General features: G+C 45.7%; 1 protein-coding gene across 2 annotated transcripts in view; it reads right to left on the bottom strand.

Annotated features, from left to right (window-relative positions):
- The window catches only part of ADAM10 (ADAM metallopeptidase domain 10), a 52784-nt gene that overhangs the window by 20868 nt on the left and 19259 nt on the right, over positions 1–12657 (bottom strand). For both annotated transcript variants that reach the window (XM_035132174.3, XM_035132175.3), the window contains exons 5-6: positions 2531–2634; positions 1269–1418 (exon numbers count right to left, since the gene is read on the bottom strand). In XM_035132174.3, coding sequence (XP_034988065.3) covers positions 1269–1418; positions 2531–2634 — 254 coding nt within the window. The remainder of the gene's footprint in view (positions 1–1268; positions 1419–2530; positions 2635–12657) is intronic.

The following is a 12657-nucleotide window of genomic DNA, read 5'->3' as shown; positions in this document are numbered from 1 at the left end:
TTTTTGAGGATCAGCTCAAAGTTGCTGAGCTTACCTTGCAAAGGGAAAAAATCCTGCTTTTATGGGGTTCAACTCAGTTCTGCATATTCTTAAGGAGAGGAAAGGGAGCCATTTCTACAGTTTCCAGACAGATAATCTAATCAGCCAGTCACATGTCGCTGCAGCCTCCCTCTGCAAAACATTCAACAATGGAGGCCTGGGCAAGGGGGCGGGGTCTGGAAGGGAGCTAGCGTCCCTTATCTCCTACCCCGATCTCTTGCAATCAGCTGCTGAGTGGGTTCCCTTCAACTCCCTCTTCCCCTCTTGTTAGCCTTTAGGTCTTTCTTTTTTAAAAAAACAAACAAACAAACAAACAAACAAACAAACTGCTTTTCGCCCCGGGGCAATCCGGCTCCAGGGACCATGTATTCGCTCCATAAAACGCAGAGACATTTCCTCTTACTTTTTAGGAGGAAAAAAGTATGTCTTATGGACCGAAAAATAGGGTATGTACCACCCTCATAAATACATCAAGGCCATGTACAGCAATATAAAAGCAGTTAAAAAAACATTAAAAGCAGTACAAAATAACAGGCTGTTGCAATAGGGTTCTAATCCTACCTGGAGATGAACCTGGAACCTTTTGTATAATAATAAGCATGGGACACAGGTGGCGCTGTGGGTTAAACCACAGAACCTAGGGCTTGCCGATCAGAAGGTCGGCGGTTCGAATCTCCGCGACGGCGTGAGCTCCCGTTGCTCGGTCCCAGCTCCTGCCAACCTAGCAGTTCAAAAGCACGTCAAAGTGCAAGTAGATAAATAGGGACCGCTACAGCGGGAAGGTAAACGGCGTTTCTGTGTGCTGCTCTGGTTCGTCAGAAGCGGCTTTGTCATGCTGGCCACATGACCTGGAAGCTGTACGCCGACTCCCTCGGCCAATAACGTGAGATGAGCGCCACAACTCGAGTCGGTCACGACTGGACCTAATGGTCAGGGGTCCCTTTAAGCATGTGCTCTACCACATCCCAGGGAAATTTCAGGGTCCACCCCCTGCATGGGCATTTATCGTATGTTCTAGATATACATACCCATAGTGCACACCCACAAATATAGATTCTGTTGCTCACAATGTGCTTTTTATGTGTTGTGCAAAAAGTTGTATACGACAATTTCCCAGAAAAAAACAATGTAGGCAGTTGTAAATTAAGATGACTTTTTACATAAAGGACATCCTCCTTTCACCTTCTTTAAAAGAAAACCATCACTTGAAGCAATAGCTAAACACTTACCTGCGCAATCACAGCTTCTCTTGTTCCATAATATCTAAAGAATAGATGGTCTGTCTGAATATAGAGTTGACAAGTGTTTTTTTCAGCTTGTGCAGCTCTTTTTCTTCTTAAAAGCTCTGGGCCATGATTGGTAGATTCTTCTGAAGTTTGCTGCAGCATATAAAGCCAAGGAGCTTAGCAATATAGATAAATAACACTTCCATACAGCCTTCCAGTTCAAAGAACACAGAGACCAACAGAACAATCATAACCATGACTACTCGGGAGTAAATTCTATTGAATTTAGTGGGGCTTACTCCTGGGTAAGTAGGATTAGGATTACAGCCTCAGTTACAAACAATGAAAAATGTTATACACTATAACACAATAGTAGCAATCTGCATTAAAAACAGGGGGGCGGGAAAGGATGAGAGAAAAGGCCTGTTAAGAACCTTCAAATCAAGCAGGACTCCAACATGTAGAAAGCAACTGTGGGCAAGTGGTGACTAACAATTTGTATTGGCTGGTAAATTTTGATGCAGTAATATGCAAAGATGTGTTCAACACTGAAGCTTCTATCCTCCATCATACAGGAGTTGGCTGTCCTCTTTAGTTAGATAGTGGTTTGACACATCTGTGCACTGTCCACAATTACAGCTGCTTGAATCCAGCCACATTCTCCTATTACCGTATGTACTGGTACAGTGACTTGGCTCTTAAAAATGTTTGCCTCCAATTAATCTGGCACATACAAAGGACTAAGAGGAAATAAAATAGCTCATGAGCCAGCTGAATGCATGAATGAAGTTTCAATGAATAAAGACACATTTCTGCAGCCTGAGGAAATTTTCAGCCAAGTTTTTAGGCCTGCTACTGACAAGTATTTAAAATGTTCTTAAAACCTGCAATTAATAAATCAACTTAGCTTAATGGTATCCATGTTCTTGACTGTAAAGCTTCAGGAAATTTAATGTAAACTGCATTATCAGGTAATATGATTCAGATCCAAGTAACAGTTTAACTAGTTTTGTGCCATCAAGGGTTCTTTGAGCTTGTATTTTTCATACAGTCCTCCTATGACATATATCAATTCCTTTTTGAAACTGAAGGGGGAGAGTGTGCAATAATGACATAGTTATCACAAGGCATGATCAAGTCTTTGGTCATGGCTACAGTAAATAGCTCTTTGGCTTCTGGCTAAAGAGTATAAGTTCCTTTACAAAGCTATGAGCATCCTAATATGGAGTAGTGGGGGTGAGTAGTAAATGATTATATTTATATACCTGGTTCATGGGCTCTTCTACACCAGTCATTTGGTACTTTCTCATTCTTTCAAATACGGAATGATCTGCACAGCCACCTTGTGGTCCATATTTATGTGGATATCCTAGAACCAAGTGACTAGTTAGATCTTAATTATGAAACTAGTGACAGATCTGCCTAATACTTGTAAGTTACTATCAAATCTTTTTAGTGAAAACAATCTGCATGCTTCCCGCATAAGCCGTTTTGAACTTAAGATATCCATTTCCCTCCATGTTTAAAACAAACACATCCTCTTTTAAGATTACAGTGATTTCAAAGTAACTAAGAAGAAAAAAAGAGTTAACTAATGTCAATGAACAATTTAATAAGGACTATGTCAGTTTTGACGATGCAGCGTTTAAGAGCTTGCATACCGGAGATGCACAGAAGAATCAGGTAGTAGGTATTTACAAAGAGGAGCCAACAAAGAGATGTTCATGCTTGCTCACAACAAGGCTGCAATTATTTACAAATTGTTTTCTAATGTTAAATAGTGCCTCCAGCTACAACTTAGTTATTACTAATATGAGTAATAATTAGGCCCAAATGCCACTGCTACCAGCAGGTTGCACAAGTAATACTAACATGGCTTACTATGAGAGTGTGTGGATACTGTGCTCCTCCTCTGGACCTCCTGTGAGGTTAAGCCATGGTTTCGCTTTAAAATGTTATTCGTTTTTTGGCTTGTGGGTTTGTCTCACTATGGACAAAACCATGAGCTGTAAACCCTAAAGCAGACTTTGGTTACAAGCTCATGGTTCGTCTAGAGCAGGGGTCAGCAACCTTTTTCAGCCGTAGGCCGGTCCACCATCCCTCAGACCATGTGGTGGACTGGACTGTATTTTGAAAAAAATAATGAACAAATTCCTATGCCCTACAAATAACCCAGAGATGCGTTTTAAATAAAAGCACACAGTCTACTCATGTAAAAACACCAGGCAGGCCCCACAAATAACCCAAAGATGCATTTTAAATAAAAGGACACATTTTACTCATGTAAAAACACACTGATTCCCAGACTGTCTGCGGGCCAGGTTGAGAAGGCGATTGGGCTGCATCCGGCCCCCGGGCCTTAGGTTGCCTACCCCTGGTCTAGAGGAAGATAATAAAGGAATTTAAACAAACCAAAGAATATGTATCAGGCGATACAGGTGGCCTCACAAAAATCTCATCTGTCAAAGGCCAAGGTAAAGGGGGGGGGGGTGTTCAGCAAACAATGAAAACTGCTTGACACTAGGAGAAGTCACCCATTATGCCCTCCCTAGGCTCCTTCATGGATCACTGCCTTGCCGTGGTGAAGGGGCTTGAATAACTCAGGGAAGCTATGAGCTATGCCGTGCAGGGCCACCCAAGATGAACAGGTCATACTGGAGAGTTTTGACTAAACGTGATCCACCTGGAGAAGGAACTGGCAAGCCACTCCAGTATCCCTGCCAAGAAAACTCCATGGACAAAGACAACAGGCATATAAAAGTTATGACACTGGAAGATGCGCCCCTCAGGTCGGAAGGTGTCCAATATGCTACTGAGGAAGAGCAGAGGACAAGTACAAGTAGATTCAGAGCTGATGAAGTGGCTGGGCCAAAGCTAAAAGGTCACTCAGTTGCGGATATGCCTGGAAGCGAAAGGAAAGTCCAATGCTGTAAAGAAAAATATTGCATAGGAACCTGGAATGTAAGAATCATGAACCTTGGGTAAGCTGGATGTGATCAAAAATGAGATGGCAAGAATAAATATTGACATCCTGGGCATCTTTGAACTAAAATGGACAGGAATGGGCGAATTCAGTTCAGATGACCATCATATCTACTACTGTGGGCACGAATCCCATAAAAGTAATGGAGTGGCCCTCATAGTCAACAAAAGAGTGGCGAAAGCTGTACTGGGATGCAATCTAATAAATGATAGAATGATCTTGATACGAATCCAAGGCAGACCTTTTAACATCACAGTACTCCAAGTTTATTTATTTGGGGTTTATTTTTTTTCATCCCAATTAAGTAAATGATACTATAATACAAAATATACATGTCATCTATGACTTCTAGGGCAGGATGCTACTTGCATCACCATTACTACTCTATACAATGATGCAAGAAACAGTTTGGTCACACTTGCACAGAGTTCAGCAGGACACACTTCACCTTATTCAATGCATTCCTGCCCCTACCCTTGGATTTTGAAGCTCAGGGGAAATTGAATTTTTATGCAAATTGCCCATATTTCAGTGGGAGCTTTTCTGTCTTGAAACATGGTTGTAGATCTAAGCCATGATTTAATGTCATGAGACCAAATCTAGTCTCAAGCACAATCTTCCGGGTGGCTATTTTCCCAACTGCAATCCTCTACAATAAGGTGAAATAGTTAAAGTAGTAAAAATAGAATTTGAAAGCTCCAGTATTCACACCTTCTCTCATGAAAAATATCATTTCACAAGAATGCTGTTCACTGTATTATATTATGACTATCATTTCATTTTCCTAGTATGTATTAAGAAACACTATGACATAACAAACAAAACAAGCATTCCTATATAAAGCAAATCCAAGGCACTTGGTGGGGGAAGGATTCAGTCAAGCTATTTTTAGAAAATATTTAACAAACTACTACTTAATGCTAAAATTAGATATATACCAGGCTTTTGCATTTGCAATTTGACCAATTAATCAATATTTTCTTCATAATGTCACAGCTTCGAATGGGTGCTGATCTAGATCTACTGCTAGATAGTTTCTTTTCTCTTTAAACTTTCTTCAGCTGGATAGCTCAGTTACAGCATGGTGCTGATAGTGCCAAGGTTGCAGGTTCGATTCCCATAAGGGACAGCTGTATATTCCTGCATTGCAGGGGGTTGGAGTAGATGATCCGCAGGGTCCCTTCCAACTCTACAATTCTGATTCTATTATCAGCTTTAAATTCTGATCTGAACATATGAAAGAAAAGGGGGTATAATCAAATGTGCCAACAAGCCTCATAGCAGTCCCATTTCCTACCACCCACCATTTATTTATTTATTTATTTATTTAGTACTAATAGTATATTAAAAACCATGATTAAACTGCAAATCTTGCTCTACGAGCAATTTTTCAAGGGATTTCTGCATTTCATAACATAGCTTTACAGCAGAGGTTTTCAACCTTTTTGAGTCCACGACTCCCTTGACCAACTATCTTTTTTCTGCAGCACCCCTGTGGTGCTCAGGAGCCCAGTTATATCACCCCTTGCCTGCAGAGCTGACAGCCTCTTACCCTTTTTTGAACACCCTCCCTCAGCTTCCTTTCCTCTCCTCGGGAGTCCTCTGGGCAGCTGCTGCTGCCAACCCTGGTCTCTGAGCTGCACCCCCAAAGAGGGGCTTCCTCCTGCTACCCCACAGGGGCTTGGGAAGAGGATGCCCCCAGCCTTAGTGGCCCAACAAAGATTGGCCAAAAGTGAACATAAGCACAGTACCTTATCTTGGGTGGCAGCAGGGCTGCTGCAACTAACAGTTATGCAAGCCTTTGGGAGAGGGCATTAGAGGAGGGAGAGAAGGAAAATTGTCCATGACATCCCTGACCATCATTCAATGTACCCCAGGGTGCCACGCCACATTGGTTGAAAACCACTGGCTTACGGCAAAGAAAGTACTAGTTAATGAAGACAATTCATTTCGAAACAGAATAGAAATGATTTTTTAAAAAGAGAAAGCCCTTATCAATTACATATTTAACATCACTCACATAAAAGGTATGAATCAAGATCAAGAGAATCCCAAAATAGTTCACCATATTTTGAAATTAGAATAGAAAGGTTGCCTTTTACTGGCCACCAATTTCACTGCAACATGGACAAAGGGCTTTGTAGAAAGTGGACAAGAAGATCCTCACTTGCAGAATAGGCTTTTGTTTAAACTCTGAATAAGACTTCATTGTGATGCTAAACATATGTTGCATTGTTGTGCCTGAAAAGCTAAAAGGATGTTCCTGCCAAAAACTGAAAGATCCGGCAACCAACAGGCTCAAGCATTAGAAATACAGATTCTGTCTATCTCAAGCATTCTTCTCAGCTGATGCCAGTCTTGTTACCTTCCCATAGAGTGTAGAGTGTCTCAAAGCACAGGAGACAAGACTTCTCACAGTCAAACACTCACTAAATTCACTTTATTCTCTGTCAGCTGAATTTGATTTTGATCTGATAAACCTCACACAAAATGATGGACACAGACAAGGTAGTCTGTTCGTATAAAAACTAGATTTCCAAAATGAATGTCATAAACAGGAACATCAAGCTGTTCCCATACATTTGGGTTTGCAGTAGTATCTCTACCTCTCCTTTGTAGCCTTGCCAATGCCATACTTTGCTTCCAATTCCAATAGCAGAGTAGGTATAGTTGGGTTAGATGTAAAGGTGGGGGAGGTTCTGCAGCTGAGAAAAATTCACCCTCTTTGCCTATACTGTATTGATTCGAGATCTCAAGGCAAAGTGGCTGCTCCTGGCTCTCTCTCCCCTCAAAGGCTCCGGCTTCTCCTCCCCTTTCCCTCTCTCTCAAAAGATTCCAAGGGACTGCTGTCCCAAGAGTAGCTGTTAAGCTCTTCAGAGAGAAAGTGAGTGCTCACTTCCCTGTCCAAAGTCTCCCACATCTCATGTTAATGCAAGTCTCACTGCTGCTGTGATCGGGAAGGGAGAAAGCAAGGAAGGGTGGTGGCGATAACAGGGTAAGAGGGGTCATGGGGGGAGTCTGTCCAAGTGTCAGAAGCTCACGGGGGAAAGGCAACAGAGCTCCCTTCAGCAAATTGGAGAGGGTCCAACTGCATAAACTCGCATTTTGCGTTGGACCCATCTTCCCCTAACTGACCCTGTCATGCCTCAGATCCCCAGCAGGGGGCTGAGAGTGACAAACGCCCAATACCTGGAAGAAGCGGACCATTTGGATCCCTTCCAGTCAGGATTCAGGCCTCATCATGGGACTGAAACTGCCTTGGTCACACTGGTCGATGATCTCCGGCGGGCTAGGGACAAAGGTAAGAGCTGTTTCCTTGTTCTGCTGGATCTCTCAGCGGCTTTTGACACCATCGACCATAACATCCTTCTGGATCGTCTAGAGGGTTTGGGAGCTGGGGGCACTGTCATGCAGTGGTTCCGCTCCTTCCTCCTGGGCCGTGTTCAGAAAGTGGTGGTGGGGGATGAGTGTTCAGACCCCTGGGCTCTCACTTGTGGGGTGCCTCAGGGTTCTGTCCTCTCCCCCATGCTTTTTAACATCTACCGTGTTTCCCCTTTTTTAATACATACCGTGTTTCTCATATTATAAGACATGTCTTATATTTATTTTTTCCTCAAAAAAACACACTATGGCTTATTTTCAAGGGATGTCTTATTTTTTTCCTCCTCCTCCTGCTGCGGCCGGCATTGCTGCTGCGCCTATCACTATCTTATTTTCGGGGTATGGCTTATATTCCTTGAATGCTTAAAAATCCTGCTATGGCTTATTTTATGGGTATGTCTTAAAATATGAGAAACAGGGTAGTCAAAAAGTAAGCCAGGGCAGGGTTTTTAAGCATTTGAGACATATAAGGCATACCCTGAAAATAAGCCATACTTCAGTGCCACGCAGAGCAAGACCACCAAGTGCCCCAGCCAGCTAGTGGGACCCAGCACGGCGGCCGCTACAGGAGGTGGAAGCCTGCCCGGTCGGGTCAGTGCCTGGAAGCGGCTGCGCAGCAGCCGATAAAGCGTGCAACAGCCGCACGGAGCACCGAGGGCACAAGCCAGCAGGATCCAGCTCCTGCAATGCCGGCTGCGGCAGGAGGAGGAAGCCTGCCGGGTCAGGTCGGCGCCCGGAAGCGGCGGCGACTGCAGCGCTAACAAAGCGCGAAGCAGCGCCGCACGGAGCACCAAGGGCACGAGCGGCAGGAGGAAAGAGAGAGAGAGGCTCGTTACTTGCGGCACTTTAAGAGAAACGATCTCCACATTCCGAGCCTCCCTTTTGCGCGTGCGGGCGTGTTAAAGCCCCAATCGGTTCACTCCCCGCTTCCTCCTCGCCATCCGTCCCTTTCACACATTGCCTCGGCCCCGCAGACCCCTCCCTGGGCATCTTCCCCTAAGTGCGGTGCTGCTTCGTGCTTTGTCAACGCTGCAGCCACCGCCGCTTCCGACAAAGCGCAAAGCAGCGCCGCACTCTGTGTGTGTGTGTGTGTGCACGTCCGTCTCTGTGCGCGCGCACGTCTCTCTCTCCCCTTGCGTCTCTCTCTGTCTCTCCGTCTCTGTGCGCACGCACGTCTCTCTCTCCCCTTGCGTCTCTCTCTCTCTCTCTCTGTGTGTGTGTTTGCGCGCGCGTCTCTCCCCCCCCGTGTGCACGTCTGTCTCTCTGTGTTTGCGCGCGCGTATCTCTCTCTCCCCCCCCCCGTGTGCACATCTCTCTCTCTCTCTCTCTCTCTCTCTCTCTCTCTCTCTCTCTCTCTCTCTCTCATGCTTTTGGAAGCATAAAGTGGCTCCAGTTGGGTGTACATTTGCCCAATGGGGAAGGTAATGGTATCTTCCTGGGCAATGCTGCTTACAGATGTTCTATGGCCATAGGGTGGTTCAGAATGGCTTCACCTTCTGGCTTTTTAAAAACCTGACATCCCCTCCCCGTCTCGTTTTGCCAACAGACCCACTGCAAATCTGGAGGAGGAGTGGCTCTGGTGGGCTCTGAATAATCTCTCTCTCTCTCTCTCCCTTTCTCCTGGAGGAGGATCTGGTGTGTAGGACTTACAAACCTTCAGAGACCCAGCTCTTTTGGGGGGGGGGCTTTTGGACACCACACTTTGCCTCCCCTCCGATTGGGAACATTCTGGCATCGCAGGAGGTGGCCAAGCGGGTGGTGTCACTTCCGCACCGCCCCCCGCAAGACTTGGCAATAAGATATAGTGATAGGCGCAGTTCTGGAGGGCACCAAGGAAGAGGCGAGGCTGGACACTGCGCCTCCGAGCAACAGCTCCAGCCCCGCCGGCAGCACCCTTAAGACAGCCCTGGATAAATGTACTGTAGATTGCTTTACCATACCGGTACTTATGTGGTAATAAAAAAAATAAGACACCACCTGAAAATAAGCCACCGTGTGTTTTTTTGAGGGAAAAAAGTTATAAGACGGTGTCTTAAAAAAGGGGAAACACGGTATATGCAGCCGCTGGGAGAGATCATCAGGGGGTTTGGGCTGGGTGTCCATCAGTATGCTGATGATACCCAGCTCTACCTCTCTTTTAAATCAGAACCAGTGAAGGCGGTGAAGGTCCTGTGTGAGTGCTTGGAGGCGGTTGGAGGATGGATGGCGGCTAACAGATTGAGATTGAATCCTGACAAGACAGAAGTACTGTTTGTGGGGGACAGGAGGCGGGCGGGTGTGGAGGACTCCCTGGTCCTGAATGGGGTAACTGTGCCCCTGAAAGACCAGGTGCGCAGCCTGGGAGTCATCTTAGACTCACAGCTGTCCATGGAGGCACAGGTCAACTCTGTGTCCAAGACAGCTGTTTATCAGCTCCATCTGGTACGCAGGCCGAGTCCCTACCTGCCCACTGACTGTCTCTCCAGAGTGGTGCATGCTCTAGTTATCTCTCGCTTGGACTACTGCAATGCGCTCTACGTGGGGCTACCTTTGAAGGTGACCCGGAAACTACAACTAATCCAGAATGCGGCCGCTAGACTGGTGACTGGGAGCGGCCGCCGAGACCACATAACACCGGTCCTGAAAGACCTACATTGGCTCCCAGTACGTTTCCGAGCACAATTCAAAGTGTTGGTGTTGACCTTTAAAGCCCTAAACGGCCTCGGTCCGGTATACCTGAAGGAGCGTCTCCACCCCCATCGTTCTGCCCGGACACTGAGGTCCAGCTCCGAGGGCCTTCTGGCGGTTCCCTCACTACGAGAAGCCAAGTTACAGGGAACCAGGCAGAGGGCCTTCTCGGTAGTGGCACCCACCCTGTGGAATGCCCTCCCACTAGAGGTCAAAGAGAACAACAATTACCAGACCTTTAGAAGGCATCTCAAGGCAGCCCTGTTTAGGGAAGCTTTTAATGTTTGATGGATTTCTTTATTTTAATGTTTGATGGATTTCTGTATTTTAGAATTTCTGTTTTGTTGGAAGCCGCCCAGAGTGGCTGGGGGAACCCGGCCAGATGGGCGGGGTATAAATAATAAATTATTATTATTATTATTATTATTATTATTATTATTATTATTATTATTATTATTACCTATGCCAGGTTTCCTCAACCTCAGCCCTCCAGATGTTTTTGGCCTACAACTCCCACGATCCCTAGCTAGCAGGACCAGTGGTCAGGGATGATGGGAACTGTAGTCTCAAAACATCTGGAGGGCCGAGGTTGAGGAAGCCTGGCCTATGCCAAGGCTTAACTACACCTGAATTCAACAAAGTTGTGGCCATTTTAATCCCACAGCAAGCACGCTGAGAAGAAAATCTCCCAGAGAGAAAGAAATAAAACTCCTCATGGACGCCTTTCCTTTTCCTTCCACGCAGCTGAAGTAAACCAGCCAGGATAGTGCCCTCTTTCCTCCCGGCTCAAACTCACAGAACTGGCCACCTCAGCAGCTGCAAAGAGTCCGCCCAGCCCTTTCGGGAGGCGGGGGTGGGGGGAGAGAGAGAGAGAAAGAGAGAGAGACTTTTGCTGCTGCTCTGCTTGGCGAATCAGGTGTTTTGCGGGGCAGAGTGGCAGCAAAAGACCCAGGTCTTTTGCTGCCATGGTGCCCAGCAGACAGGCAGCTGGAGATGCTAGGCACAAAGGTGGCTCCTGGACGTCTCCAACCAGTCTCAAAAGGTCCACTGCCAGTTGCAAAATTAGAACAGTGCAATGAGAATTTTGGGAGTTCATTGTATTATGTATCTGAGCTCATGAGTGAAGACTAACAGCATTAACTAAGCTGCTGTGATGGCAAGGGCTGTTCATAAACATTCTAAAGCTCAAAGCTGATGGAATGTTGGTCATGCACTTTCCAGGAGAGGTGAAAATGCCTGAGATTAGAACCTAATACAGACTTTAACTGCAGTAGCCTTGCAAAGAAGGCTGTGAACTGGGAAGGAATTTGAGGTAAGGAGGTGAAGGGGTAGGGATCCCAGAAGAAGAGGTAATTGAAGACAAACAGGAACCTCAAGGAAGCTTTTAAAAAAAGCAGAGGCAACAGAGAAGTTGATGACGGTGGAAAATAGGAGTTGATTTGAACTATGTTTGGCTATATCTTCTTAATTATCCTTATCAACTTGGGCTACTGATTTTCCATATCATCTCAAGAAATGTACTAGCCATTCCTTTCATTTGAACCCAGAAGTTCTTGACACATTGCCTGAACAGATAGTTTTTAACCAAAGTTGGCAGGAGCCAGGGCAATGGCCCCAGTATACACTAGCACCAATTTGTCCTCCCCTAATGAAGAGACTAGGATGGTCCTTTTTTAAGACAACAAAGGGGTCATGGAAAGGGACAGAGAGCAGAACACAACAAAGGAAAGCTTTATTGCTGGCAGAAGTCCTTCCAGGATTCCCTAATGCAGGGGTAGGCAACCTAAAGCTCGTGGGCCAGATGCAGCCCAATCGCCTTCTCAATCCGGCCCACGGACGGTCCGGGAATCAGCAAGTTTTTACATGAGTAGAATGTGTCCTTTTATTTAAAGTGCACCTGTGGGTTATTTGTGGGGCATAGGAATTCATTCTTTTTTTTATTTTTCAAAATATGGTCCGGCGCACCACATGATCTGAGGGACGGTGGACCGGACCATGGCTGGAAAAGGTTGCTGACCCTTGCCCTAATGCAGGCACCCCCAAACTGCGGCCCTCCAGATGTTTTAGCCTACAATTCCTAAGATCCCTAGCTAACAGGACCAGTGGTTGGGGAAGATGGGAGTTGTAGTCCAAAACATCCGGAGGGCCGAAGTTTGGGGATGCCTGCCCTAATGCTATCCTTGATACATGGGCAATCACTAGAACTGCTAAGCCACACATTTAATTTCAGAGACTGACAGCCAATGCAACATATCCAATAAATTAAAATACTAAGGAAAATTAACTCCTCACATTGCTTCTACTAGGACAAACCTACAAAGTATGTGCAGCTTTTGCCCACCCTTATCTTGTAGGATACTA

The sequence above is a fragment of the Zootoca vivipara genome, chromosome 13 (genome assembly GCF_965207765.1).
Source record: "Zootoca vivipara chromosome 13, rZooViv2.hap1.1, whole genome shotgun sequence".
NCBI lineage: Eukaryota > Metazoa > Chordata > Lepidosauria > Squamata > Lacertidae > Zootoca > Zootoca vivipara.
Note: the sequence above shows the minus strand (reverse complement) of the source record. Positions and strands in the feature narration are given on the sequence as shown.